At 38.6% G+C, this 26,973-nt stretch overlaps 1 protein-coding gene and 1 long non-coding RNA gene across 3 annotated transcripts; both read left to right on the top strand.

Moving 5' to 3' along the window:
- The first annotated feature begins 537 nt into the window (after window positions 1-537).
- LOC146475341 (uncharacterized) lies at window positions 538-22,045 on the top strand. Of its 2 annotated transcripts, none has more exons than XM_085115739.1 (11): window positions 538-607; window positions 809-874; window positions 1,104-1,180; window positions 5,718-5,783; window positions 6,419-6,535; window positions 7,049-7,210; window positions 7,319-7,396; window positions 8,290-8,357; window positions 8,705-8,798; window positions 16,607-19,963; window positions 20,645-22,045. In XM_085115739.1, the coding sequence occupies exons 5-11, from the start codon at window positions 6,445-6,447 to the stop codon at window positions 20,653-20,655; spliced, it is 3,861 nt and encodes a 1,286-aa protein (XP_084971865.1). In that variant the 5' UTR covers window positions 538-607; window positions 809-874; window positions 1,104-1,180; window positions 5,718-5,783; window positions 6,419-6,444; the 3' UTR covers window positions 20,656-22,045. The 2 variants fall into 2 exon arrangements, with proteins under 2 accessions (XP_084971865.1, XP_084971866.1); XM_085115740.1 differs by having other exon boundaries at window positions 6,427-6,535.
- On the top strand, window positions 2,318-2,886 carry LOC146475342 (uncharacterized). Its single transcript, XR_014865839.1, has 2 exons — window positions 2,318-2,494; window positions 2,570-2,886. It is a non-coding gene; the product is annotated as an uncharacterized LOC146475342 (long non-coding RNA).
- Window positions 22,046-26,973: the final 4,928 nt, after the last annotated feature.

Genomic DNA, 26,973 nt, shown 5'->3' on the forward strand with positions numbered 1-26,973 from the left:
AAGAAAACCACTGTCCGTAAAGTGAGGTTACATTTGTACGAAAGCGTATCATTCGGGTCCGCTGTCCGTATTAACCTGTGTCCATATTTAAGAGAAAATACATGAGGTTTTTGTTGCGAAAAGCACAACTGCTCTTAGTATGAGGGTGACCGTGTATTTAGCGTGTGTACGGAAAGCGGGGTTCCACTGCAACTGAAATTGACTGTTGCTGATTGCAACAGCAGATTTGAAAAAAAAAAACACTCGAAAACAGGTAGTATTTGGTTAAAAAAAAATGCTATATTTGGCCTTCATAAAACCTGTTTACCTTAACAGTGTCACTTCTCGTGCCAAAGGAAGAAAGAAATTTAGACATTCAAAATATGTCGAACAAAAATACGAGCAGCTACTGAAAGCCTTGGTTCCGTAAAATAAAAGCTGGTAAAGAAATTTCCAGAAAAGTTGAAAGGGGATGGCATCCATACCCCCGCCCTTCCTTCCCGCCCCCTTCTCTACCACATCCAATGGTTAAATCTCAGTGTAAAATTTTGTTTTGCAGGATATTCAGTTAAGGTTTTCTGTGAACCGCTAAGGGGAACACAAAGAAGTTTTTTTACAACTTATCTCAGTAAGTAATTTGCATTATGCCTATAATAAATTCCGTTTGGAAAAATTATTACACAGTAGTTCTGAGTAAATCATTAAGTCCTCATACAAACTTCAAGTACTCGGTAATGGTAAGTTTTGTTTAATGTCCTACTCACATGGACGATAATGTTTACTTCAAGTCATTAAAATTAAATCTCATTCTGTAATTTCCCTGTCGCAGGATTGTTATTGTTTTCTGTTAAAACCTCGGAGGATCATGGAGAAGAGTTTCTGACAACTTTACTTGGTGAGTATTTTGCATTATGGCGATAGTAAATCGTGCTATAATTATGAATTCCTGTTTACCCAAAGCACGTCCAAGAGTAAATTTCATTGCTTTGAATCAGTATTTTAGTGCTCATAAATCCCCGTGTACTCGGTGATGATGAGCCAGTTCTTTAATACAATTTTGTATAGAAGATGGTTTATATTAGGAGAATAAAACTAAACCTCATTATATAATTTCCCTGTCACAGGATTGTTACTGTTTTCTGAAAACGCCACTGAGTACCACTGAGAAACACGAAGAAAAGTTTTTTGGAAACTAGCGTTGGTAAGTAATTCATATTTAAATACAAATTTATTTTTAACAAGTCTTGACATCTTGGGCTAAATACTCCGTATATTCGTGATGTTTCGGCCAAACCCAGTTAATGAGTACGAAAAGTGAAGGAATTAAAAAAAAAAAAAAACACTTGCAAAAGCCTTGCCATTCGTATCTTTAAGATGCCATGACTGTTGTTGTTGGTTTAGCCTCTAACTCCGTAGCGCTGAGTATACAGGAAAGAAAAGCATTCAAATTTCAGTTTTAATTGTTCACCTTAAATAACAAGCGAACACCCTGGACTGGGCTGTCCTAAACTTTTACTATAGTGGTCATAGTTTAGCATTTCGTTCGGAAACTCAATATATCGTTACTTAATCGCTTTGATCGAAATCTTCACCCAACGATTCAACTAGACTAAAAAAAGTAAAAGCTAGTTTACATGGCTCAAATATGGCTAAGATATGGATGCGTGAAATGAGTCACTGATTGTTAAGTCATGAGTCGAAATTTAAATGTTCAAAATTATGGTGAGTCGAATATTTTTTCAAGTTGACCTATTTACTTGTACCCTTGTTGCGATCTTTATTCCTCACTGTTGCCTGGTAAAGCCTCCACCAGTGAAAAAACGCTGCTTTTGCTGGGAAGACACTTTTTGTAAAACAAAACTTCAGAAACTGTCAGCTCCTTTCAGCCATTATTTTGAACTAATTTTTTTAATAACACGTCACTGATCGCAGAAAGCTCTCGATAGCCATGTTCCTTTTCTCGGCATCGCACGTCATCGCGAGATGTCCAACAACGAGTGAAAGATCGGTCCGTCTCAGTCCCTGCAATTTATTCAACTCACATGAACTAATAGCTTGCAGGAGTTATACTTTTAAAAGCTGTAATGGTTATAATCACTGTTTTTTTTTCTCTTGTCCATAAGACGTGCTAGTCTACGTTCTCCTTGGATTTGGATCGTCCGAAACTATTATTCGTCCTACAGTTATTTCAATGATATGTCCGACTTTTGTCAATCCATAATAATAATAATAATAATAATAATAATAATAATAATAATAATAATAATAATAATAATAATAATAATAATAATAATAATAATAATAATAATAATAATAATAATAATAATAATCAAGCGAAAATTAAAGTTAATAACCGACGTTTCGGCGTCATCGTGACACCATTCTCAAGGCAAAGTGGGTAAATTAATGCGAAGATTTGGTTTCTATACTTTACAGTCTCTACAAATTAGCATATTAACAAAGGATCACAAGTTCTTCAGGTGAATACCTTTGCGCGAATCGAGTCTGTTTGCACGTTTAGGGATGGTTTAAGTTTTCTTATGAAAAGCATCTCCTTAATTATTCAATTTAGCTGTCAAACAGTTCGTAGATTTCAAAGTATCAGACCAGCAACACATTCCATCAACTGAAACCACCATCCGAGTTGTCATGCCATTTAAAGATCAGGCCTCTGCTAATGTAGTGAAGAAACGTATCACAGACCTCAGCTCAAAAATCAAGACCACAATTCAGCCGGTGTTCATTAGCAGAAAACTCAACGAAGACCTTAAAGTTCGAGAAGTCAAGCCTGCCACTGTTAACCAACAATGTTTAGTTTATAAATTTCAATGTAACCTGTGCGATGCAGGATATGTTGGTTACACTCGCGGCCACCTCCACGAACGCGTTGATGGACACAAACAAAAATCGTCGTCTATTTGTAAACACTACTTGAGCGAACATAACTCGAACGTGCCTCGCTGTTTTTCAGAACAATTTCACGTGCTAGCTAAATGTTCTAACAAATTTAAGGAGATGCTTTTCATAAGAAAACTTAAACCATCCCTAAACGTGCAAACAGACTCGATTCGCGCAAAGGTATTCACCTGAAGAACTTGTGATCCTTTGTTAATATGCTAATTTGTAGAGACTGTAAAGTATAGAAACCAAATCTTCGCATTAATTTACCCACTTTAACTTGAGAATGGTGTCACAATGACGCCGAAACGTCGGTTATTAACTTTAATTTTCGCTTGTTTATGTTTCAAGAAATCATTATTGATCAATAATAATAATAATAATAATAATAATAATAATAATACTGTGTTTTAAAAAAAGGCTATTACGTACACACAAACTGGGCTTATTTCAGTTTTTAAATGAGCGTTAATTGTTTACCATAAATGGTGTAAAGCCGAAATTGAATCGATCCATTTTTTTTTCTTTTTGATTTTGCTGGTGCAGATGAATGAAAATGCCATCAAAATTTTGACGGAATGCCCGGCTTTTTAGTTTTTCTTTTTTTTTTTATGTGTGTAATTTGTGACACGTTTTGTGAATTACAACCTTAGTTTGATTTCAGTTTTTTAATGTTCGATAATTAATATGTAATTTGTCACATTTGCAGTCCTTTGCTGGTAAGGCCTCTATCTACCAAGCAATCACGCTAAGTGGCATGCGTTTTAACCGCACTACAGTGAAGATCAATAAATCGCACTGAGACCCTGCAAACATATACTTCCACCTGGTCAAATATCCAGCTTTCCTCAAGTTATATCAGTCTTCTACCGTATTTCAAAATTTCACTCATTGACTCATGACTCACGAATCACTGACTCATTTGACTTTTTGATGTTTTGTTCTCCTCTTATGAGGCCTGGCTAGAGATGTGTAGAGAGATTTTTTTCCTTTTGACTGTGTTCTTAAATTATTCCCAAAATAAAAATTGAGAAGAAAGTGATTGAAAGATATGTGTCGTGAAGAGATGTGGGCCATCCCTTTCCTGGGGCGCCACACATTTTGATAACAAAAATGTATAAAGTATAGAACCCTTTGCCACGTCCCGTCTCCATTTAAAATACATTTGATATTTTATTCCACGTGACAAGCTCTGAGTCGCCACCTTTCCTGGTTTTGGCATCACGCGTTGTCGCCACATATTAGCAAGGAGAAGAAGATCGTTCAGTATTATTCCCTGCACTTTATTCATCTCTCCTGAAATAACAGCACGTATAATTATTTTTAGACGCTGTAATGACCGCTATTATGACGTTTCTCTGTTTTTCAATCATCAGAAGTAGTATTCGGATTTTGATCGCCCGAAAGTGAAATTTATTCATCGAAAACAATTTACATTTTGCCCCTCTCCAATGTTGATTTGAATTGGGAATCAACACTGGGGATGGAAGGAAGGAGAACGGAGAAATGGGTTGAGATCGTATGTTGGAAAATTCAAATCCGGAAAAAAAATTGACGGGGGCAAAATTACAGGAGGCTTACTTATGTTATTTAGGGGGAACAAAAGTCGAAGTTTTATTCGGTAGCTTTTGGTCTCCATTGGACATTGCTTATGTAGCGAAAGTTGTACATCAGCAATGAGTGTGTTTATTGGATTTTATTCGTTGGCTTGTTTTGTTTTTTGTTTTTTTCCTTGTCATTTCATTTCAAAATATTTTGTTGATATTCTATCGACTAAAAACTGCAGCTCGTGAATAAAGAAATTGCTTTTCTACAAGAAACCTGACAATTAATATTATCATTACCTTCCATAATAAATATGACTTTCCTTCAAGATTACAAAATAGAAATTAAATGCATATTCTCAGCAAAAAATTGATCGAAAATAATTCTGAGATTATACACCCTTTCAGGCCAGTTTTCATCGCGTCTTAAAATGATCTTATGAAATAAACTTTATTTAGAATTTCCTGTTCCGATTCAGACTTTTCATTTCACAAGGTTGATGGCATTGTGTTCTCCTTTGGTTTCGGAGGCCTACGTCTATTATAAAATTTGTAAGATTTCAAATTTGATTGCAAGCTTTGCAGACAAATTTCGGAAACAGTTTTCAAAGAAACTTTCAGAACATATAATTGTATAATTTCGCAGGGCTAACTGATTTTGCGGCTCAGTTTTGTGCTGGTTTTACTGCTCAGTGCTGTACACGACGATTCACCGAAAAGAACTGATTATTAAAAAACATTTGATTTCGGTGAATATTTCTTCGGATAGCCTTGATCGGTCTCTGATTGGGATTAAGTTGTTACAAAATCTGCAGTTTTCCACTTTTCGTCGGCAAAAAGCCAGCTTCCAGTTCTGTAATTTCAAAATTCGTAAAACGATTTCGTCTCGTTTTCTAAGGAACAAGTATGTCGTTAAAAATACAAAAAATATCAGCTAGTACTTTTGTAAAACCAAAAACAGGTAGTAAAATAGTATTAGGGATAGAATAAAATGCCTTAGAGTGAAAAAAATAATAATAAAATGGCTTCCAGGACCTGAGAACACGAACCCCTGACATAGCTTAGTAAACATTGTAATTACGTATTTAGTAAGGTTAATAAATGCGGTAATCTATACATTAATTGTGTAACTTATGTTGGCTTTGGCTCTAAGATCTTCAATAATTTTACTTTCACCTTCCGTTCGTCTTCTTGATTTAGTCCCCTAATACTCGGTAATGATGAATCGGCTGTTTAATGCATAATCTGTTTTTAGTAAATACAATTGATACTTACAGCGTAATTTCCCTGTTTCAGGACTGTTATGATCATTTGTTAACGCTTCAGGAGAACACTAAGAAGCGGTTTTTATAGCAAACGTCGGTAAGCAATTTGTATTCTGGCGGCAGAATTTACGTCCACTTGCCTATTCTTGGAAGTCTAATAACAGATTTTCTTAATCGTTCAAAAATACAGGAAATAGCAAGAACCTGGGTACAAGCTATTACTCTACACACAGTTTACTTTTTCTGGTGAAGATTGTCAAAAGAAAAATAAATAAATAAATAGATAAATAAATAAATAAATAAATAAATACGTGTAGAGAAAAACTCGCGAGCAAAACGCAAACCACGCAGGCGCCAGCATGGAATTAGCCAGCTTAGTAGAACTCAAGGAGTGTCGAGGAAACATGTCTTTTCGTTCTCCTGTATTTCCCCAAAACGCCGTTATCACAGAATGTAATAAATCATTAATCGGCTATGTTAATCTGTTCGTTCTGTCCCAACAGTGATCCTTACTCTTCCCATCCGCTCACAATCTGTTATTCTGTTATTACAAAGCATCTTGAATCCTAACATACAGGAAATTGTCTTAAACAGAAGATGTTGTTAATTCGGATTTTATCTTTAGCATTCAGTTGTATGGAGTGTAGTTAACACAGGCATTACGCTCTAAGGTTTTGGAGGAATAACAACAGTTGATGCATAAAATCAACATAAAAATTAATTGATTCATAGGGTTTTAGCCCGAACTCCCAGCATTCATGGAGCAGAGTCAAAAAGATGCTGCAAGTGACAATGACGTCACACCAGCTGGTGAGGAAACATTGGATTTTGATGACGACACTTTAAGAGGTGAGAAGAAACTCTTGAATCTTTTCTAACAGAAGATTTCAATGTATAAACCCAACAAAGTTAGGATACCCTCCCCTAGTGAATGTTACTGAACGTGCGGTGTGCTAGTGGCGCCATCTTGGATCATGAATTACCGAGGAAGGCTAGAGCGTCTCGTCCCAGCTCACTGCGTTTTGTAAATTGAAAGTATGTGTAAGAATTTATCCAAGGGTCAATTTGATAAACTTGTAGTTTAAAGCTGGGCCGTTCTGTTTACACACTGAGGTACACTAAAAGAAAGTCAATGAAACGTATCGTTTTAACCCTTCTAATGATTATACGCTGTTTCTTTTTTTAATTTAACGCATTTTTTATTATCATTATTGAGTTCTTTTTCTGCATGAGCATGTAATAACACTGAAGGGACTTAGATTTTTAGCCACAAGTTTGAGTCAAATTGGTCCCAGCGTTCACAATGAAACGCCATTGCGCGTTATCTACCAATACACTATCTTCTTAATTTCTTCATTTTAGCAATAGCAGAGATTTACAAAAGTGAGGGTAATGACAGTTACAGACAGAACGATTTCAACAACGCCATCTACTTCTACACGAAAGGAATTAAAGTAAACTGCAAGGATGAGGAACTGAAAGCTAAACTATACAGCAACAGGGCGCAGGGATATTTTTGTTTGGGTGAGAAGTTTTTGTTAACTTAAATTTGTTTATCAAAATATCAAAGGGTTCTTCAATCGAACCCACATCAATATGCTAGCTTTCTCGTTATACTTTATTCTTTCACAGGGAAGTATACTGATTCCTTAAGTGATGCAAAAGATGCCTTATCCTTACAGCCATCTTATTTGAAAGCGATCTTAACAGGTACGAGTTAATAAAAATGGATATACTCAGTTGGGATGGAGATAATTTTACAGTGACGTACTTCAACTGAGCTACACATCTAAATGTTAGATCTGTTTGAAAAATACGTTTTGTAGTCTTCTATGCAGATTAAGGACGGTCCATGTCATATCATAAGCGCCATTTTAAGATCGATACTGTTTTCACGAATGTGACACACAAATGATTTAGTGTTTTGACCTCAACTTTCACAATTCCAGATTTTATCATTAATAAGGCCATCCCCTTGTCTCCGTGTTTCTCGTCGTTGCAAGTTCAAAGTTTAAGGTCGGTGGGTAATTCATATTAAACAATTAGTAAAAAAAAGGGGGGGGGGGGAAGGGATGAAGGAGTCAGAAACTAGGAAGCGCAGAACCCCAATCAAGCGATCATTTGGAAACAAAAGCTGTTGTTACAAATAGAAACTAACCGTTTCTTTTGGCCTGAGTTCGCAAAAAATAGCATCCATACTAACTACCACAGATTTTTCAAAGCGTAATATAACGTGACGTTTGATGGCAATACTCCGGAAGAAGTGACCCTAATTCCCTACAAAGACAGAGCACTTCGGTATTGTCTCCAACAAATTATGAAAGCCCGTTTCGTGAAACCTTAGCGTATTACTTCACTGACTTTATTTAAAACTTTCTCTGCATATGAATGGTCGGGATGGGAAAAGATTAACTTGCAACATTACCTTGCCGCTTTGGATAATGAGATTCCTAATGCGAACGTCACATATCTCAGCTATTGCTTTATCAAATAAGCCAACCTCGTTCCCAGAGTTCTCTTTCCTGGGAGGAAGAGAAAGGACCCTGGGAACGAGGGTGCAAATAAGCAAAAATGATGCCGCACTTACATTTTCTTTTTATTAGGAGCAAGTGCATGCTTTCAGATGAATCAGTTTGAGGAAGCCATCACGTGGTGTGAAAAGGGATTGGCAGTATCCTTCACTACAGATGCTTCAATGGAAAAGATTTGTCATGTTCAAACTTTGCAAAAGTCTTTCGTTCTTGCTTTTTTTGTGCGTACCTTCTTCGGAAGTCTCATTACAAAAAATAAGATTTTTAGTCTTCCTGATAATTTTGAATTTCGCTGTTGCTCTTAACTTTCCCATGAGAGAAAGAGAAAGAGAAAGAGAAAGAGAAAGAAAAAGAGAAACAAACATAAAAGAAAAACAGGAAAAAGATTAACACACATTTTCCGTGAGACCTTTCCTCCAGTCGGAAGGATTTGTAAGCTTTAGATAACTTTTGCTACCGACTTGTTATAAATCTTGACTGATGTTAGATTGACAATAATAACCAGAAATTGGTGGAACTAAGGAGGCGATCTGTCAATGAAACAAACAAGCTGCGAAATACAGACGGAGAGGACGATTCAGGTGAATCTAATGTCTTATAAGCTATTAGGGAAACACGGGACATTGCTGAAAGGAAGTTTTGAATTCTTTGAAAGGCTCGCGTATCAAGCTAGAAAGAGTAACGAAAACTGAAATTACATGTGTAGTAAGTTCTTTAAGCTTTCTTCCTTTAACGTAGAAACGTCTGAGATAAAAAATAATTTCATAACCAAGAAAGGCTAGAATTTAAATTTTTTCGCGATAAAAATTAGGAGGAAAATTTTCTATGCGCGGCGACTTAGAAGTTCATAAAATGGCGTTCTATAGCTGGACTTTGCATCCATTTATTAGAAAATGAAAGCGTTTCTTAAATGAACTTTTCAATACCCTATTTGTTTTCATGAGTATTCGTCTGACCTAATTTTCACTTTAGTTATATAATTTTTGGACCAGCGTTTTGGTTACTGACAAAAACTCTCGTAATAAAAGATTCAAAAATGCCTTTGTCTGTCCTCTGTGATAAGAAGCTATTATGCAAAGTCTTATACACCAAATATGGGAATGAGGAGGGAGAATTGCCGGTGCATCTCACTTTGAGTCTAGTGACTTCCCATTCTCCATGTTTCAAAATGAGAGTGAACGAGCGGCACGTTGACTTAAGTTTGCTGTCGGGAATTTTAAGCTACTCTGATAACAATATTTGTTTGCTGCTAGCCTTATGCCTTAAACAATGTTTTTCTTAGAAAGATTTGATTTAATACTCGTTCAAAGTACCGGTGTCTTCTTAAGGTAAAGGAAGTACGTGTGAAAGAATAACACATGAACGAAAAAAGACACCTCAAAAGTGAGTTCAGTTTTCTTTTATATCAGCTAAATTACTTTACATAACAAATCAATCATCGACGAAAGTAGTACGTCTCTGACCAGTGTTCTTAGTCTTAAAAGATCTTTTCAGGTCAACAAATTGAGCAATTTGTCTTTTTTACACCATGATTAAATTTTACGGCCTTACAAGATTTTCCTATCGTTATACAATTTATCTGGATAGCCAAAAACACTACGAAAGGAATTGCATAAGGTTTGCTGTCCGTTTAGGTCGATATTTGAAGGTCTTTGCTCATTCGATCGCAGACTCATAACAAGGACAACAAAAGTATATTGTAAACCCAAAAACGCCGAATACAAATTCTTTTTCAAAACAAGCGAATGTGAAATTTTATAATAATTAATAAGAATATGTCTTGAATTTTGACTTGAGATTCAAACTTTATCAATAGTACCTTATTCTTTAGAAAACAGTAGATTTTGGCTAAATGATTTTAATTCTACAGGAACTCCCAAAGGTCCCCTGTTGTTCGCGTACCATTTGGCTTTGAAAAAAAACGCGATCCACCAACTTACCGGGATTTTGAGCTAACAAAAAATTGGTGGTTTGAGAATACAAAATATATGAGAACTCCAAAGGGAAAGATCCTGGAAATATACGTAATTCAAGTTCCTAGATAATAGGAATAACACAAATACGAAATCGACAGAGGCCGAGTTTAACGTAGATTATGAAGTAACCTAACGTCTTTAAAAAATTTAGGTTAGAATATTACAAAAAGAACAAAAAACGTTATTGATCAACAAGATTGTCGTGATCAGAGTATAGTTTTATATTCCGATGATGACCTTGGTCTTCAGTCCTTCGAGGAGGAAGCGAAGTCAAGCCACCTGGAGGAACGCGGGACCACAAAAGCCCCTGCGGACCTTTTTCTTGTTCATGGAACCTGTTGCTACCTCCATCTTTATTCACTTAACTTATGATCCTCTACCATCTAAGACAAAACTCACTCAGTGTAGTATCATTGATCCTGACATTTCCGAAGGCCTCGCTGGAAACGTACACCTGGAGCCACGGCTAAGTTCTCGCTGTTGTGCAGCAAGACCTGGTTAAGGTTCAGTCTAAAGTGATAAAGCAAAACCCAAATAAACGGAAAACAACAGCCATCCCGTTCATCCAGGAACATAAGGCCTCCTTCCCAGACTCTGACCAAGGAAGCAAGCAAGTACCTCGGCCTACATCGCTCCGACCAACGAGTGAACTGACATCGTCCTCTAGTGTAAGAGTGCTGAGCGGGTGTTGCTGTTACAACGAATGGCCGCATGGGAGGAAAATATATATAGAGGAAGAGGCTTACAAACGGAAAATGATCAGATAAATATTGGTGAGGAACTTGCGAAGACAGAGGCGGGTCATGTCATATCATGTCATGTCACACTAATCCGGATGGGATGTCATAGATTTTTTTTGCTAATCAAGTAGTACTCTCTCTTTGTTCTCAAAACTCAGCCCTGAAGTTTGCAATCGGTTATATCCCGGTGGCTGCCATGAAAGCTTCTGACTATGATTTCGTCAAAGGCCAGGCAACTGGAGTATTGGGGACACGCGTTTGGCTGCTTTTGAAAAGCGCCAGGTGAGCGGGTTAGACAAACGGAAGGGGAGGAGGGTGCTGATACTATGCGGGAGCTCACAAAGGGGTGTCACAGGCAATAGTGATCTTGATGATGCAAGAAATGTTTAGAACTTTTTCAACAAAACCCTTCTCTAAATTGTATTTATCTTTTGTCTGGCGCATATACAGTATACGTCTATAATTTCTTTCTGTTACAGTGACCCAAATTCATTTTAAATTTGCCTAATAAGTCTTTGTAAAGCTTTGCAATAACTATATAGTATATAATGCCAAAATCACATATAATGAAACTCTGTGGAGTCTAAGTCACGATAGCCCCAAAATGTGATCTTTTCTCCCCCGCTTGCTTACAACTCGAGACAACAAGAAGCCAAACCACGTGCTTGTGTGTACTACAACGATAACAACAATAACTTTATTTGCTCTTGTGCTTAGTTGCATGAATTATCGTATAAGCAGAGCATAGAGACTGAAGTAATAAGGGGTTTTCGAGTCAGTCTCCAGCTTTTTTTGTTTGTGAAGTACGGTGAAATCTGAACCAAACAGAGAGGGAAGTGTTACAATATGAAATTAAAAGTGATTTAGGTCTGAGTAGAAAATTTTTCTAATTAACTAGGATAAGCCTTGAGAACGCTGCTCGGGCAGTAAATGAGGTTTAAATTTTTTTTAATTTTAACTCTGTTCAATAAAACATCACACTTCTGTCTGGTCCGATGAACAGGCCAGGGGAGAAAGTGTTCTTTGCTGATGATGATTATGGAGGGTTGTCTAATACAATTGCACTTTAACAACCCATGGCACTATATTTTCGGTTCTTACAGTTTTTTCGATCAGTAAATTTCACAGACAGTCTATAAAGAAGAGTTTATGCCCGTAAATTGCATCTAGTTAATATTTCATTGTCCAGATCTGACTCAGATGGGTAAATCTTTTAGGGTCCGTACATTTTATTCAGTACGTAAACTTAACATAAGACACAGCCAGCCAAATTAGTTGTTAGGCACGAATTCTAATCTCCCAGCTGTTTATGGCAGAGCAGGGTTTTATAATTCACTGACTATCTAAGCCCTCAGGGATTGCCTGTTACAGCATTCAGCTGGTCGCTAAACAGCACTGCGGTTCAAGTTGGTATCAATGGTGGACGTCAATACAAACAATTTGTGGAGAGTTGGCTGCAGAAGAGTGGCGCTGAGTCTGAGCTTACATGGAGGCATGTCCGCACCCAAGATAACCCGGCCACTGTAGTAAGCAGGGGAGAAGATAATTATTGAGTGGATAGTGGTTCGTAAATGCTGGCCGCCAGAACAAGTTATACAATCGTCCGCGGCAAGTACAGTGGAAGTAAAAGTTGGCTTTATAGTGGTCTTGGAATGCACATTTGAACTGACCAAAGCTATTAACATTTTTGTAAGGCTGCATATGTTGCTCTAACCAGAAACTCAGCGTCCCTTTAGAAATAAAGAGTTGAAAAAGCCGGGCATGTACATAAACCGGCCCAAGTCGGTAGATTAATAATTTAAGGGTGTGGTGAACCTACAGAACAACTATCATCATTCATTAATTAACACCTTCAGAAAAAAAAAGTTCCAGAAGACATAATCCTTGTTTCAACGAATTCACCACAAGAGGAGAAAATTCACATGTTGTGTAAGTCTTATAACGCCTTCTATAAAACAACAACTCCGCTCTGACTAACCTTAACTGCTATGGCTACGAAAAATGGCAGTCGCCTTCGCCAATATCTTCATGACAAAAGTTGAAACTAATATCATTAAATAAAGCGATCTAAAACTACTTTTTAGAAAACGTTATATTGATGATATTTTTCCGTCTGGAACACAACCAGAAAGCAAATTGTATAGTTCATTGAACAACCTTATAAGTACCATTCCACGATCAAATTCACGGCTTAAATATCTGAAAGAGAAAAAAACTCCTTTGACACCAACGTGAGAGATTTATAGGGGAGCTAGTGCTCAATGTACGCACCATTTTAATCCCATTGGGACCGTCAAGTACACTTTCTTCTCTGTAATAGCACCAATAGGGAGTTAAAAGAGGCTTCATCAAAGGAGAGGTTCTTGGACGTCTCAGAGCTAACTCTTCTTAGACACTATTTGAGCAGAGCATACTACGAACTCTATATCTATCAGTACCTCAACTAAAACAAGTGCTCATGAACAACTGTAGTCACAGAAGCCTCTACTAAGAGAAATATATAGATTCACCCGGTATAATACAAAGGAGACATTCTCTGAAGGACACAATCGTGCGAGCAAAGTTTTAAAATGCTGAAACATGGGTGAGGGAGTTGCGCAGCTTTTTCGCTCTTTATTAGCACAGGGATTCATTCCACATACCTCCCAGACACACAACTGTACATCCAGAAGTTGGTATATGATGAACTGCGAAAACGTTTTCGCCTTCCATGGGGATGTGGGTTTGACAACAACAAATGTGAGAAGAGCAAGTTGGTTCCCACGCCTGTGAAAGTAAGCAGAGCGAACCATGTCATAATGCTATGTTTTTGGTGGGTCAGATCAATAGACAAAGGAGAAGTCTTTCTCAGACCATGACAGCCATAAGTATTAAAACACGAATATATCTCTTCGTGTTTTAATACATATTTTTACAAGATTATGCCCATGAAAAATATTCAAGCCGACACACCGGTAAAACCAATAAGAATGACTCAACTGAACGGAGGCATGGTGGGAACAAACAGACGGAACGACCTAACAAATGAGATCACATAGACCACCGAATGACAAAAATAATAACCAGACAGTTAGTCATGCGGATTGGCGATGAAAAAAACGAATGACTCAACCGAGTGCCAGCCCAACCATACTCAAGTGGCACGCCTGAGGTTGAAACGCCCGCTGATTTTGTTTTCAGCAAGAAGCTGGTTCAACTTATTATTATTATTATTTTTCCTGGAAGAACGGGTGACAAAGGCAATTAGACGGTTGCATACGTGGTCTGTTGCGCACAAAATTGATCGGAATCTCAAAAAGGGGGCCGCACAAATACAGGCAACATGGGATGGAAAGTTGAAGGCAAAGCATACATTGTGCTCCATAGCAGTTCCCTGTTTCGATCATTAAAACCCAAGAATTCATTTTGCGTCTGAGGAGGTTCACTCCAATGAAACGAAGACCAGAGAAGGTGTATGTAGATCATGGATCAATATCTGCTGGAGTTGCATGGTGCTTCAGGAAAGCTATGTGTGAAGGGAAGTTGAACCAGCTCCTTGCTGAAAACAAAATCAGCTGGCGTTTCAACCTCAGGCGTGCCACTTGATTGGACAAGCCGTAGGAGAGGATGGTTGGGTTAAACAATAGCGCTATTGAGAGGACCATTGGGTTGCGTTTGTTAAAGAAATTGCTCCTTGGCGTGGAAATAAAAATTGTCTTAAAAAATTGTTAAAAAATTGTCTGTAAGTTGTTTTATTTGTTTTATTATAACTTCGTGTGTAAATGTTAAAACGTCAAATTCTTCCCTAATTTTTGTTAACCTTGAATCGTAATGAATTTATTCCAGTTAATCTTGCCCTTCATCCCACCTCTAATATTTTTGGTCGACTGGTTTTCTCTTTTTATAGTTATAAAGTTTGCTTTTCTCAGATTATTCTGTTAAGACAGGCCATTGTCTACAGTGTAAAGGCCAGGTTTACTATTAAAACGTTGTTTAATACGAGGCCCTTTGGATGATTAAACATTATTTACCCAAGCAATTTTTATGTAATCGGAAAAAGTGGCACACAAAAGCAAACATTGGCAGGGAAAAAAACAATCCCAAATTATAGCCTATTCTTTTAAATGCGTCTTACTCGCAAGGGAAACCTAAGTTTTCTAATTGCGTTTTACCTAATTTACCTATCTAAGTTTGCACTTTGATCAAAACAAATACACTTAGAAAACCACATGTTATCTTCAATAGGGTCATTAATACAAATTTGATACATGAGCCTTCCAAATTTCTACAAAATGCCGTCTATTTTCACTATATCTTCACCAAAGGAAGCAGCGATTGTGTAAAATCTACAGACTGTATGCTTTATCAAAATATCAGCGATATATAATTGACCTCAACATTTCCACCACCAGTAGATCATATTGCTCCTAAAAGTACTCAATAAGTCCTGGTACTTAACGTTAAAGGGGTCTTTCTGGGGAAGTAAATGAGACCAATGCCTTACTGGGAAGTTTCTGGACATCATAATATCTGCGATTTCTAAATTTTTATAGGGGTATTTTACGGTATAGACCCCATCTGCATGCCAAATAGACTCCCACTGCCTACATTACTGAGACATTTTAAGCACTTATCAAGAAATAGATTTAACTATAAAAGTTAACGTTAAAAGAGAACGACGTTTCGACCGTCCGACGGTCATTTTCAAGTTCAAAATGAGAAGTAAAATATGTGTTTATATACAATTGTGAAAAAACTAATGAGATGCTGACTTAAAAAGCTCTAAGATATTCACATCTAAACAATATCAAAAATAATAGCGTGAATGATAAATACAAAGGAACGCTAAAAACGATAAAAGGTATTTAAAAGGTATTTAAAAGTGAAATAATTAAACAAATAACTTCGCGCGGATCGAGTCGCATTGTTTGTTCAGTTTCGGCTTTGAGTCGCGAATAAACAACATCTCGAAGATCAAGCAGTCGAGTTTGCTCTGACACTTTCTCAGGATTCTGCAATTGGCAATCATGTAAAGGACGAGCATGGACAGGATCCAGAGACCATTAAAAGCAACTTCAGAATCCTGAGAAAGTGTCAGAGCAAACTCGACTGCTTGATCTTCGAGATGTTGTTTATTCGCGACTCAAAGCCGAAACTGAACAAACAATGCGACTCGATCCGCGCGAAGTTATTTGTTTAATTATTTCACTTTTAAATACCTTTTAAATACCTTTTATCGTTTTTAGCGTTCCTTTGTATTTATCATTCACGCTATTATTTTTGATATTGTTTAGATGTGAATATCTTAGAGCTTTTTAAGTCAGCATCTCATTAGTTTTTTCACAATTGTATATAAACACATATTTTACTTCTCATTTTGAACTTGAAAATGACCGTCGGACGGTCGAAACGTCGTTCTCTTTTAACGTTAACTTTTATAGTTAAATCAATTTCGAAAAACTTGTTGATTCGTATCAAGAAATACCTCCAGAATACAACAGTCTACGTAAATGTTACTGGACCCAGATCAACTTTAAAAATCTTTTATGTTCATTCAATGGACATTTTTCTCTCTTTCGCTTTATATCTTGTGATTTCCTTGATGAGCACATACAAACAGTCATGAAGTGCCCGTATCAAAAGGCTTTAAAATGTATTAATAGAATACGTATGTCTCTATGTAAATTTCTACAGGCTTCGCTACAGTCTTGCGTAAAATGCTGGAAAAGAAATATTCTGTAGACGATAAATCCGGAGAGAGAAAGGCCCTGGGCAACTTCGTAAAGGACATAGAGTACCATGAAAAGGATCTGAAAATAGCAAAACAAGTAGGCGATAGAGCCAGAGAGAGGAGGGCTTATTGCAACCTCGGCAACGATTATGAGAGCCTGGGCAACTTCCAAAAGGCCAGAGAATACCGTGAAAATCATCTGAAAATACCAAAAGAAGTAGGCGATAGAGCCGGAGAGGGGATGGCTTATAACAACCTCGGCAACGCTTATCAGAGATTGGGCAACTTCCAAAAGGCCGTAGAGTACCATGAAAAGCATCTGAAAATAGCAAAAGAAGTGGGTGATAGAGCCAGAGAGGGGACGGCCTATGGCAACCTCGGCAACGATTATAAGAGACTGGGCAACTTCGAAAGGGCCGTAGAGTACCACGAAAAGCATCTGAAAATAGCAAAAGAAGTGGGCGATAGAGCCAGAGAGGGGATGGCCTATGGCAACCTCGGCAACGATTATCAGAGACTGGGCAACTTCCAAAAGGCCGTAGAGTACCATGAAAAGCATCTGAAAATAGCAAAAGAAGTGGGCGATAGAGCCGAAGAGGGGACGGCCTATGGCAACCTCGGCAACGATTATCAGAGCCTGGGCAACTTCCAAAAGGCCGTAGAGTACTATGAAAAGCATCTCAAAATAGCAAAAGAAGTGGGCGAAAGAGCCGGAGAGGGGACGGCCTATGGCAACCTCGGCAACGATTATCATAGACTGGGCAACTTCCAAAAGGCCGTAGAGTACCATGAAAAGCATCTGAAAATAGCAAAAGAAGTGGGCGATAGAGCCAGAGAGGGGATGGCCTATGGGAACCTTGGCAACGATTATCAGAGACTGGGCAACTCCCAAAAGGCCGTAGAGTACCATGAAAAGCATCTGAAAATAGCAAAAGAAGTGGGTGATAGAGCCGAAGAGGGGACGGCCTATGGCAACCTCGGCAACAATTATCAGAGACTGGGCAACTTCCAAAAGGCCGTAGAATACCATGAAAAGCATCTGAAAATAGCAAAAGAAGTGGGCGATAGAACCGGAGAGGGGATGGCCTATGGGAACCTCGGCAACGATTATCATAGACTGGGCAACTTCCAAAAGGCCGTAGAATACCATGAAAAGCATCTGAAAATAGCAAAAGAAGTGGGCGATAGAGCCGGAGAGGGGAAGGACTATTGCAACCTCGGCAACGATTATCGTGGACTGGGCAACTTCCAAAAGGCCGTAGAGTACCATGAAAAGGATCTGAAAATAGCAAAAGAAGTGGGCGATAGAGCCGGAGAGGGGATGGCCTATTGCAACCTCGGCAACGATTATCTTAGACTGGGCAACTTCCAAAAGGCCGTAGAGTACCATGAAAAGCATCTGAAAATAGCAAAAGAAGTGGGCGATAGAGCCGGAGAGGGGAGGGCCTATTGCAACCTCGGCAACGATTATCTTAAACTGGGCAACTTCCAAAAGGCCGTAGAGTACCATGAAAAGGATCTGAAAATAGCAAAAGAAGTGGGCGATAGAGCCGGAGAGGGAATGGCCTATGGCAACCTCGGCAACGATTATCAGAGCCTGGGCAACTTCCAAAAGGCCGTAGAGTACCATGAAAAGGATCTGAAAATAGCAAAAGAAGTGGGCGATAGAGCCGGAGAGGGGATGGCCTATTGCAACCTCGGCAACGATTATCTTAGACTGGGCAACTTCCAAAAGGCCGTAGAGTACCATGAAAAGAATCTGAAAATAGAAAAAGACGTAGGCGATAGATACAATGAAGAGAATGCCTACAGTAACCTCGGCAACATTAACCAAATTCTGGGAAGGGTTCAGAAAGCTTGCGAATGTTATCAAGCTAGTGTAAATATATTTGATATTGTCAGAGCTTCCATTACTCGTGAAGATGCCCTAAAAATAAGTTTTCGAGAACTTTATCGTGCTGCTTACAGTAGTCTTTGGCAAAGCCTACTGAAGCTGGGAAGAAAAGATGACGCTTTGTGTGCTGCTGAGGCAGGTCGAGCACAGGCTTTAGTTGACTCCTTAAAAACACAGTATGGTTTCACAGCATCTCCATCAGCGTCACTTGAACCTAAAGAAACAATTTCTTACATCTCAAACAAGTTATCTACGAAAACGATTTTCCTGGGTCACAGCCGCAACAAAATCACTTTCTGGGTTATCAGCAAGGGAAGCAAGGTTGAGATTCGAGAAAAGGAATTGGAACAAGGAAGAGCCCACGAAGATGCAGTGACTGTCTTGTTGAATACTACTTTGGAGGAAATTGGAGTTCGTGTCCGCGTAAAATGTGAGAATCGTTCACTGGATGAGCTGAATGATGGTGATGTTGATGACAATGACGAAGAGGATGAAGATAAACAAGGAGTGCCCTCACAATGCACCATCAATGCGCTACAACCATTACATGATGCAATTGTTGGCCCTATTGCAGACCTGTGTCATGGCAATGAATTGATCGTTGTCCCCGATGGTCCCCTTTGTCTGGCTCCATTCTCTGCTCTGAGCACATCCATCCACATCCGCACTGTGCCCTCGTTAACCAGTTTAAGACTGATCACAGATCACCCTGAGGACTGCAAAACTGTACAGGAGGCACTGCTTGTCGGAGATCCATATCTGGGGGATGTCGAGTATCCAAAGTACAAGCAACTGCCATTTGCCAAGAAGGAAGTAGAGATGATAGGAGAAATTCTAAAGATTCCACCACTAACAGGAATAGAGGCAACCAAAGACGAAGTGTTAAAACGAATTACTTCGGCCGCTTTGGTTCATCTCGCAGCTCATGGAAGAAAAGAAACGGGAGAAATTGCTTTGGCGCCAAATCCCGGATGGCAAAAACATTACGATGGAAGTTCAAGATCTAGAACAAAGTACAAGGGTCCTAAGGAAGACGACTACATGTTAAAAATGTCCGATGTCCAAGCTGTTAAGCTGCAAGCAAAAATGGTTGTGCTTAGTTGCTGTCATAGTGGCAGAGGAGGGATTAAGTCTGAGGGTGTCGTCGGAATTGCTCGGGCGTTCTTGGCTGCTGGGGCTCGTTCTGTTCTGGCTTCACTTTGGGCAATTTCAGACCAGGCAACTATGGAGTTCATGAAGAGTTTCTACCAACATCTTCGAGATGGTAAAGCTGCCAGTGTATCTCTTCACCAGGCTATGAAGTGTCTACGAGAGTCAGAGGAGTTCTGTGCTGTGAAGTACTGGGCTCCTTTTGTACTAATTGGTGATGACATCCACTTGAATTTGGACGCAAAGAAGGAAAGCACTGAAATGATGCGTGAAAATAGTGAGTTTTTACCGAATGTTGTTGTTGTCTTTTTGTGAAAAGTATCATCTTTGATTAACTTCTGGCTGTTAAATTCTCCACCTACGAAACAAGTGGTTGTAACAAAAGCTAGATGTTGATTTACAATTAAAAGGTGGGTAAGTACAAAGCAGAGAAGAACCAGATTTAGCACAGAAAGTTGTAATCCCACTTCCAAACAGAAACAAAAAAAGGACTGCTTCGGTAGACGAAATATTGTGAAAATAATTCTGAGAAAACATTCAACGAATGAATAAATGAATGCACTAATATCCTGAAGGAAGTTTCTGTGATTTTGGCCCCCAGAGAGGATTGAAATCGATGGCAACTTTTTCTGTTGATTGTTTTAGTACATTGACATTAATTGTTCCTCGCTTGTGGGTGTTCAAAGGTATTCAACGTCAAGAAATATCAAACTGCTAAGTATTTCCCAGGTCTACCAGAACGAAAGTCAGAGTAATTCATTTATTTGTTTTGGTTTTAATAGCCTCCACATTTTCCTTGCACTTAAGTCCAACGTAGTGATGTTAAATATTACAATTTCGGGATATCATTGAACAAAGTTAGAATCACCAGGGTAAACATCCACACCAATCACATCGCATGGATCAATAGTGTGATCTTTTGGCTTATCTGATGTACTTCATTTCTTCTCTCTTACAGAGGCTGAATAAGAGAATGTCTACAAATCAGTGAACCAAACTTTGCCAACGTCAAGGCATTTACCCTTGTTCTGGGGATTTATTTTTATATTTATTTTTTTCTCTTATAATGAGAATGGCAATAATGAATGTATCTTCAATTTAAACAAACGTTGGTATGCAGAAAGCAAGAGACCTTATATTGTTCGGAAAGTGATGATAATCAAATCTTTAGGACTGCCTTGGTTATTTATCAGGAGTCAGTTCTTATATTCGTGAGGAACATTATATGCGATAACGGCTTACCAAAACACTTCTTACGAATCCTTCCCCTCCCCCACCCCCTCCAAAAAAACACCGCTCAGGTGGTAAATGTCATAAACCCGGATTTAAATTTGATCTGAATAATCCACCCGGAGTGTGGATTTTAAGGATTAGAAAAACAAGATAGGAATATTTGGACAATGTAAAACAGCGAGAGAAACATCCTCGGAAAAACCTTATGCCTAAAATGAAGGTCACAGAAAACCATCTAAGACAAAAATCTAGTCACCGGCCGAAATTGGTGACGGATCGAGTGAAGTGTTTCTATTTTAATCGCCTAATTTTTAAACGTGACCTAGCTTTGTGATTTTATGCTGTAATTTTTTTAACTGGAAGTTTTGTAACATAAGACATGTAGCCTTTTTAATCTCATATTTATAAAGACTACTATTCATGTACTATTGCTACTATTACTATTGCTAGTGATCATTCGTTTTTGGATTTCACCAAAAAAAAAAAAAATCAGCACCAGCCGTCACTCAAAAGGTCATGTTTGTGTGTTTTGATTGGCAAATTTCGATCCACTTTGAGGTCAGCCCGTTGTCGCCGTAATTATGATTGATTATGTTGTGGTCAGCAGTAAAACACGCAGTCCGTATGTAGTAACATGCAACTATCACTGTAAAACACCTAAACCGAAATATTTTATTTCATTATATGGCAAGGAGCAAGGGACTCTTGAAGTAAATCCGCGCGTTCTGATTGGCTCTTTCTTGGTCGGGATTTTACCATACAGACCGTTTCAATGGAAATGGTCAGAAGCCTTGTATTTTTGTTTATGACAAGCTGCAAATTTTCAAATTTGCAGCTAAATCTGTGAAAAGAAAACCTGAAAACACTTTCATTCTTCGCAAAGAAACTACCCAAAAGATTGATTCCAACATGGCTAAAGAATAATATCATTGACGAAGCAAATTTTACTATCCCGAAGATCTAGAAACCTCTGAAACAGGCATCAGCGAAAGCCAGAAAGCCATTGACGATTTTATAAACAAACAGAAAAGTGAAAACACAAAAGAAAGAAGTCTACTGTAATGAACACTCTACTCCGTTTTATTGAAGCTAATGGCTTGAATAGCTAAACAATTAAAAGCCTACCTGCGTCCGAGCTTGATCACCTTTTGTCAATTTCCTTTTTTTTTATGAACGTACGCCGGAAAAATGGTGAATACCAGCCAGCAACATTTTCCAGTTTTCAGCGCAATATATAGCGATACTTCTCTGAGAAAAAATATCGATTCAACATACTCAAGGATAATGAGCTTAAAAAATCGAGAAGAGTTCTAGCTGCGAAACACAGTCACTACTGAGTTCGCGAGCAGGACAGAAGAAACGAGCTGCAAGCCGCTCGGGCGATTGACGAAAACGAAGAAAATGCTCTTTTTGAGGCAGGAGAATTCGGCGACTCCAATGCAGTTGCACTCCAAAGAACTGTGTGGTGGTTTTTATCCCTACACTTGGGTTTCCGAGCCAGAGATGAGAGCGAGGAGGACAATTGACTTAATGTTACTTCTTTTAAAGTTGAATATGATTTTCACAGGACCGTCTTTTCACAGTAACCTTTTCTTCATCCGTACTTTGTGATGCGCTAGTAAATTTTCTGGGATCGACGAAACCCCTTTAATTTTGTGAGTTCAAAAACAAACCGCAGCTGTTAAGATTTTCGTCAAATTCCGCTACAAATCGTTCTTGAAGTCTTTTCTATAATGAGCATGATTACATGTAAACGTTCAGTAAATTTGTTTTCAAACTCGTGGTACCATAGCTTGTTCTTTCTGGGTTGCTCGCGTCATCAAAAACACGTCACGACGGAAACCCTTTGAATTCAAGTGACGGGAAATGCGTTTTTTAATCAACAAGTTTGCTCCGAGTACCATATAATAAACTACTTACTAACCTAGCTTGCTCGAGCCGCACTGGGGAATATTGGCCCTCGGTCGTTTTTGTACTGACCTCGCTGCGCTCGATCCGTACTGCTACGACCTCGGGCCAATATTCCCCAGTACGGACCTCGCGCTCGGTTAGTAAGAGGTTAATATTTTATAAAAAAAAAGTCTAAAGTTTTGATGAGCACAGGATAAGGTATTATTCAATAATATTGGAGAGTGGCTCAAGAAAGGTGTCCAGTCAATTCAAGATCTTCCCCAAATTAAAAAAAAAAAAAAAGAATTTAAAATAAGAGAGGCAGAACGCCTCGTACACAAAACACCTTTGATGTTAAACGCACGATGGTTAAATACAAGGTTCTATCAAATCCTCCCAACCTGCTACCGCAAAAATCCGCTACAAATACGCTGCCCGTACGTGCAGAAAACCATTTTAACTCTGAAAGACATACTAGTGCAAGCTATATTGAAAACGCTAAATCATCTGCTGACAACTCGCGTAGGCTTGTCACTCCTTATTTGCAATAGACAGAGCGAAAACCGCCGCGCCAACGGTAAAAGGATATTATGGTGACAATGCCACTTTCAAATCCACCGAACGGATAAAGATAGCGGCTGTAGATTTCACCACGATACCTCGCGAACCTAACACAACCAGTAGGCACATAGAAAGCCATATTTGATAGGTTTAAAGGTTTTACAACTTTTCTCTTCGTTTGTATGAGCGTTTTTAGCATTTCGTACGCTAGGAATTATGGGTAAATGTGCTAGTTGCCATCTTTTTCGGTACAGTTGATTGGAGGATTCGATACGCGATTAAATTAAGGTAAGATCTTAAAAGATCTCTGTAAATAAAGAAAGGGAAAAGAAATAGCAAAAAGGGTCCATTCCCGTTTTTAAAAACATTGTCTATAGAATTTTCCAATCTTCATGCATCTAAAAATGAGAGCTCGTGATTAGTGAATTATAGATTTGCAAAAATCGCGTGATTTAGTGAATTAAATTTGCAAAAGAAAGCACACGCACACACAACGACAACGACAACAACAACAACAACAACAAAATTAAACAAGACAGCATTCTGAACGTTTCTAAGGGAAATGTAATAATAGTGGTCAATACTCCTGTTATTAATAATGTTATTTTGCTGCGCTTTTAGATCCTGAAGTGAAATATTCTTTGTGTGAAGATGAACGTAATTACCTAATTAGATTTTTGAACGTCGTAATTGCAATTTTGGACCTATGATTACGCCAGAGAAACAGTAAGAAACTGTAAACAAAACAGCGGGCATGGAAGTTTGCTTCTCGTTTAAGTCGATAGTTGGTGGGCCATGTTCGTTTGATCGCAGAGACAGAATAAGGTCCAGAGAGATAGAACCTCTGCTGTCCTGTACAAAGAATATTGACCAGCACAAGTCATGTTATGGTTTTCAAGATGTAAGGAACTGACGAGGTTCAGCTTATTCTTGCCCGTTCGGCCATGTTTTCAACGCCAGTAAACATCAAGACGATGACGATTTGGGCTTATCTAGATCTGTTACTGGACCCAGGGGCCCGTTTCTCGAAAGTCCCGGTAACTTACCGGGCCCGATAAGTGTCTGTCTCTTAACAGAAGTCAATTTTTGTTAGCTTTGAATACTAAATTTTAAAATCTTATAATTCTATGAAAACATTGGCCAAGTACCGTGTCTCTAATCAATGTGTAATCGGCGAAAAAAACGATTTAAAAATATTCTTGTTGGACTTCGAATATAATGTGCTCGTTTCTGAGTATTTATTCTGCGTACCAAAGTATGGAAGCAAACAGACATAAGTTACAAAAACTACTAAAATCGTCTTTATCACCAATTTGAAATCATCATGGGAGAAGAAGACATTGAAACATACAAATCTTTATGGTGACATTTCCGGTTCATGATTGTCACGCAACAGTGTAGCTTGCGAGTTATTTATTAACAGAAATATAAATGTTTATTAATTCGTAAACTGGATTATTTTGTTATTCAGAGGGTAAGAGTACAGAAATAACCCCAGTGCGGGTTAATGAAGAATTCGATGCTAAATTCTTGTTAAAACGTGCATGAAATGACCATGGAATACTGAAAAACGAACTCCTCGTCGACACACTAATAAAAAAGTGCTTGTATCGAGCGGGAATAGATGAAGAATATGCCCAAACCTTATGTTGGATTTTTTTTAAGTTATCAGCCTAGTGTCCGTATCTTTGTGTCTCAAAATGATGCACATTTTTGAATCTCTTTTGGCTTTCGTTGTTCGCGGCCACCGGCTATGTCACGCCATTGTTTATGCGAATGCCAGATTTTCGGCAGGGTAGGTGATAAATCGAGGCCCTGCGGGTCACTTAAAATAATTTACCCAAAGTTTTGTTTGATTGATTGATAAGTACACAGTGGGCCACACAACGAAAGACATCACGCCAGGGCCGTTCGATTCTCTGGTTGTGGGTTGATGTGCCTGCCAAGTAGCTTCCCCTGTTTGGGCCTCTTTTTTGTTCCATTTCTTGCCAGATGCCAACATTTTCCCCACCTTGAATCTGTCTGGACCCTTGAAGGCATTCCAAATGACTGGATGGCATCTAAGGGACCGTTCATTTTTTATGAGCATGGGGGGGCTGGTGGGATTTGGTTAATTGCCACTACGAAACTGTATGACCCCCCCCCCTAGCATGCAATTTTTTTCCACATGCCCCCCCCCCCAAGCAGAAAGTATTTTTTTTCTGATGACCCCCCCCCCCCCCCTCCCGCCCAACCAGAAGCAAATCATACTCCTAACTTGAACAAAACGCTTAAGTTTGTTTATATCAAAGATAAACGTAATTGTTACTATGATTTCTTTACGGTACTATTAAAAAGTTACCGTTCTCTGCTTAGGTAAAGATTTCTCTTGTTTAAGAAAACGTTTTATAGATAGCGGCACGTTTACGGCAACGGCAAACTCTAAATTTCCATTTAGAATCTCAAAGGAACTGTAAAAATTAATCAAGCAAATGGTTAACGTGAAATTACTCCTCTTCGAGTAGAAACAATTAACACACGTACAGATCTGACTAACAAAATACGGATCGAAGCATACCAATCAACGATTACGAGTCATATTAAACAGAAAAAAACAGCGGACACACAGATATCAGGCGCGTAGGTAAGAGTTAGATAGGGGTGTTCGTTGAACACCAAATCTTGCCGAGCGCCGGAGGCGCTCTTACTAGGGGGGTCCGGAATGCTCCCCCGGAAATTTTTGAAAATCTAGGTTCCCAGAAACCTCATTTCCTGCATTTTGAGACCCATTTTAGGCAAATCACAAATTTGTTTAACAGCAGCTTTTTACTACAACAGGCATACTACTGAGTCTACTGATACTCCTGGGTTCAAATAATTTACTAATCAACAGTCTTTATAAAAGTGAGTACTATTAAACAGAACATTAAACAATCTATTGTGTGTATTTCTGACAATATAGCAGCAACTGAATGTGAATGATGGACATGAGGAAGCACGTTTCGTAAAGCTTGGACAGCATTTTCAAACCTTTCAAGAAGAGTTTCGTCTAATGAATAGTTTGTAGTAAAGTTTGACGCTTTCAATTGCTCTTAATCTTAGACTAGCTGTTCCAAATCTATAAAAAACAAGTCCCATCCGTTACTATGGCTAGCAGCTCCGCCGGCCGCCATCTTCTATTTCCCGTACAATAGATTTTTTCGGTCCCAACCTCCCCCGACCATAGCCAGTCGCTCGTCCCCAAATTGTTGAACGAGTTTTGGGTTGTTGAAGTTGAGACTCTGTTCGATGTTGGTTTTGAGGTGATTCGTTGTTGAAGACGAGAGGAATTGTTGTTGGTATTGACTTACTTTCGTTCTTGGTTATTGTATTTGCCGTTGAAGTTGGACGGATTTTATTGTTGATCTAGAAAGAAAATGTTGAACTGCAGGTTGGTTGTTGATGTTGGAAGCGATTTTGATTCCTTGAATTTTGCACCATTCCGCCTTCCATATATTACCATTGTATAGCTCTCCCTCCAGGATCAGACTCGTACCCAGTCGCTATTTACGTGTTTTTTGAGAGATGAGAACATTGGATACGAGGATGGATTGAGGCGCGCGGGGTGTCATGGGAAGAGGCGAC

The sequence above is a fragment of the Pavona decussata genome, unplaced genomic scaffold (assembly GCF_977016875.1).
Source record: "Pavona decussata unplaced genomic scaffold, jaPavDecu1.1 SCAFFOLD_84, whole genome shotgun sequence".
Lineage (NCBI taxonomy): Eukaryota > Metazoa > Cnidaria > Anthozoa > Scleractinia > Agariciidae > Pavona > Pavona decussata.

What these genes read in the sequence shown, in the direction of transcription:
- LOC146475341 (XM_085115739.1), top strand. Translation starts at nt 6,445, where the DNA reads ATGGAGCAGAGTCAAAAAGATGCTGCAAGTGACAATGACGTCACACCA. An exon ending in TGATGACGACACTTTAAGAG is followed by an intron (nt 6,536 to 7,048) that starts GTGAGAAGAAAC and finishes TCTTCATTTTAG; the next exon opens with CAATAGCAGAGATTTACAAA. An exon ending in GCAGGGATATTTTTGTTTGG is followed by an intron (nt 7,211 to 7,318) that starts GTGAGAAGTTTT and finishes ATTCTTTCACAG; the next exon opens with GGAAGTATACTGATTCCTTA.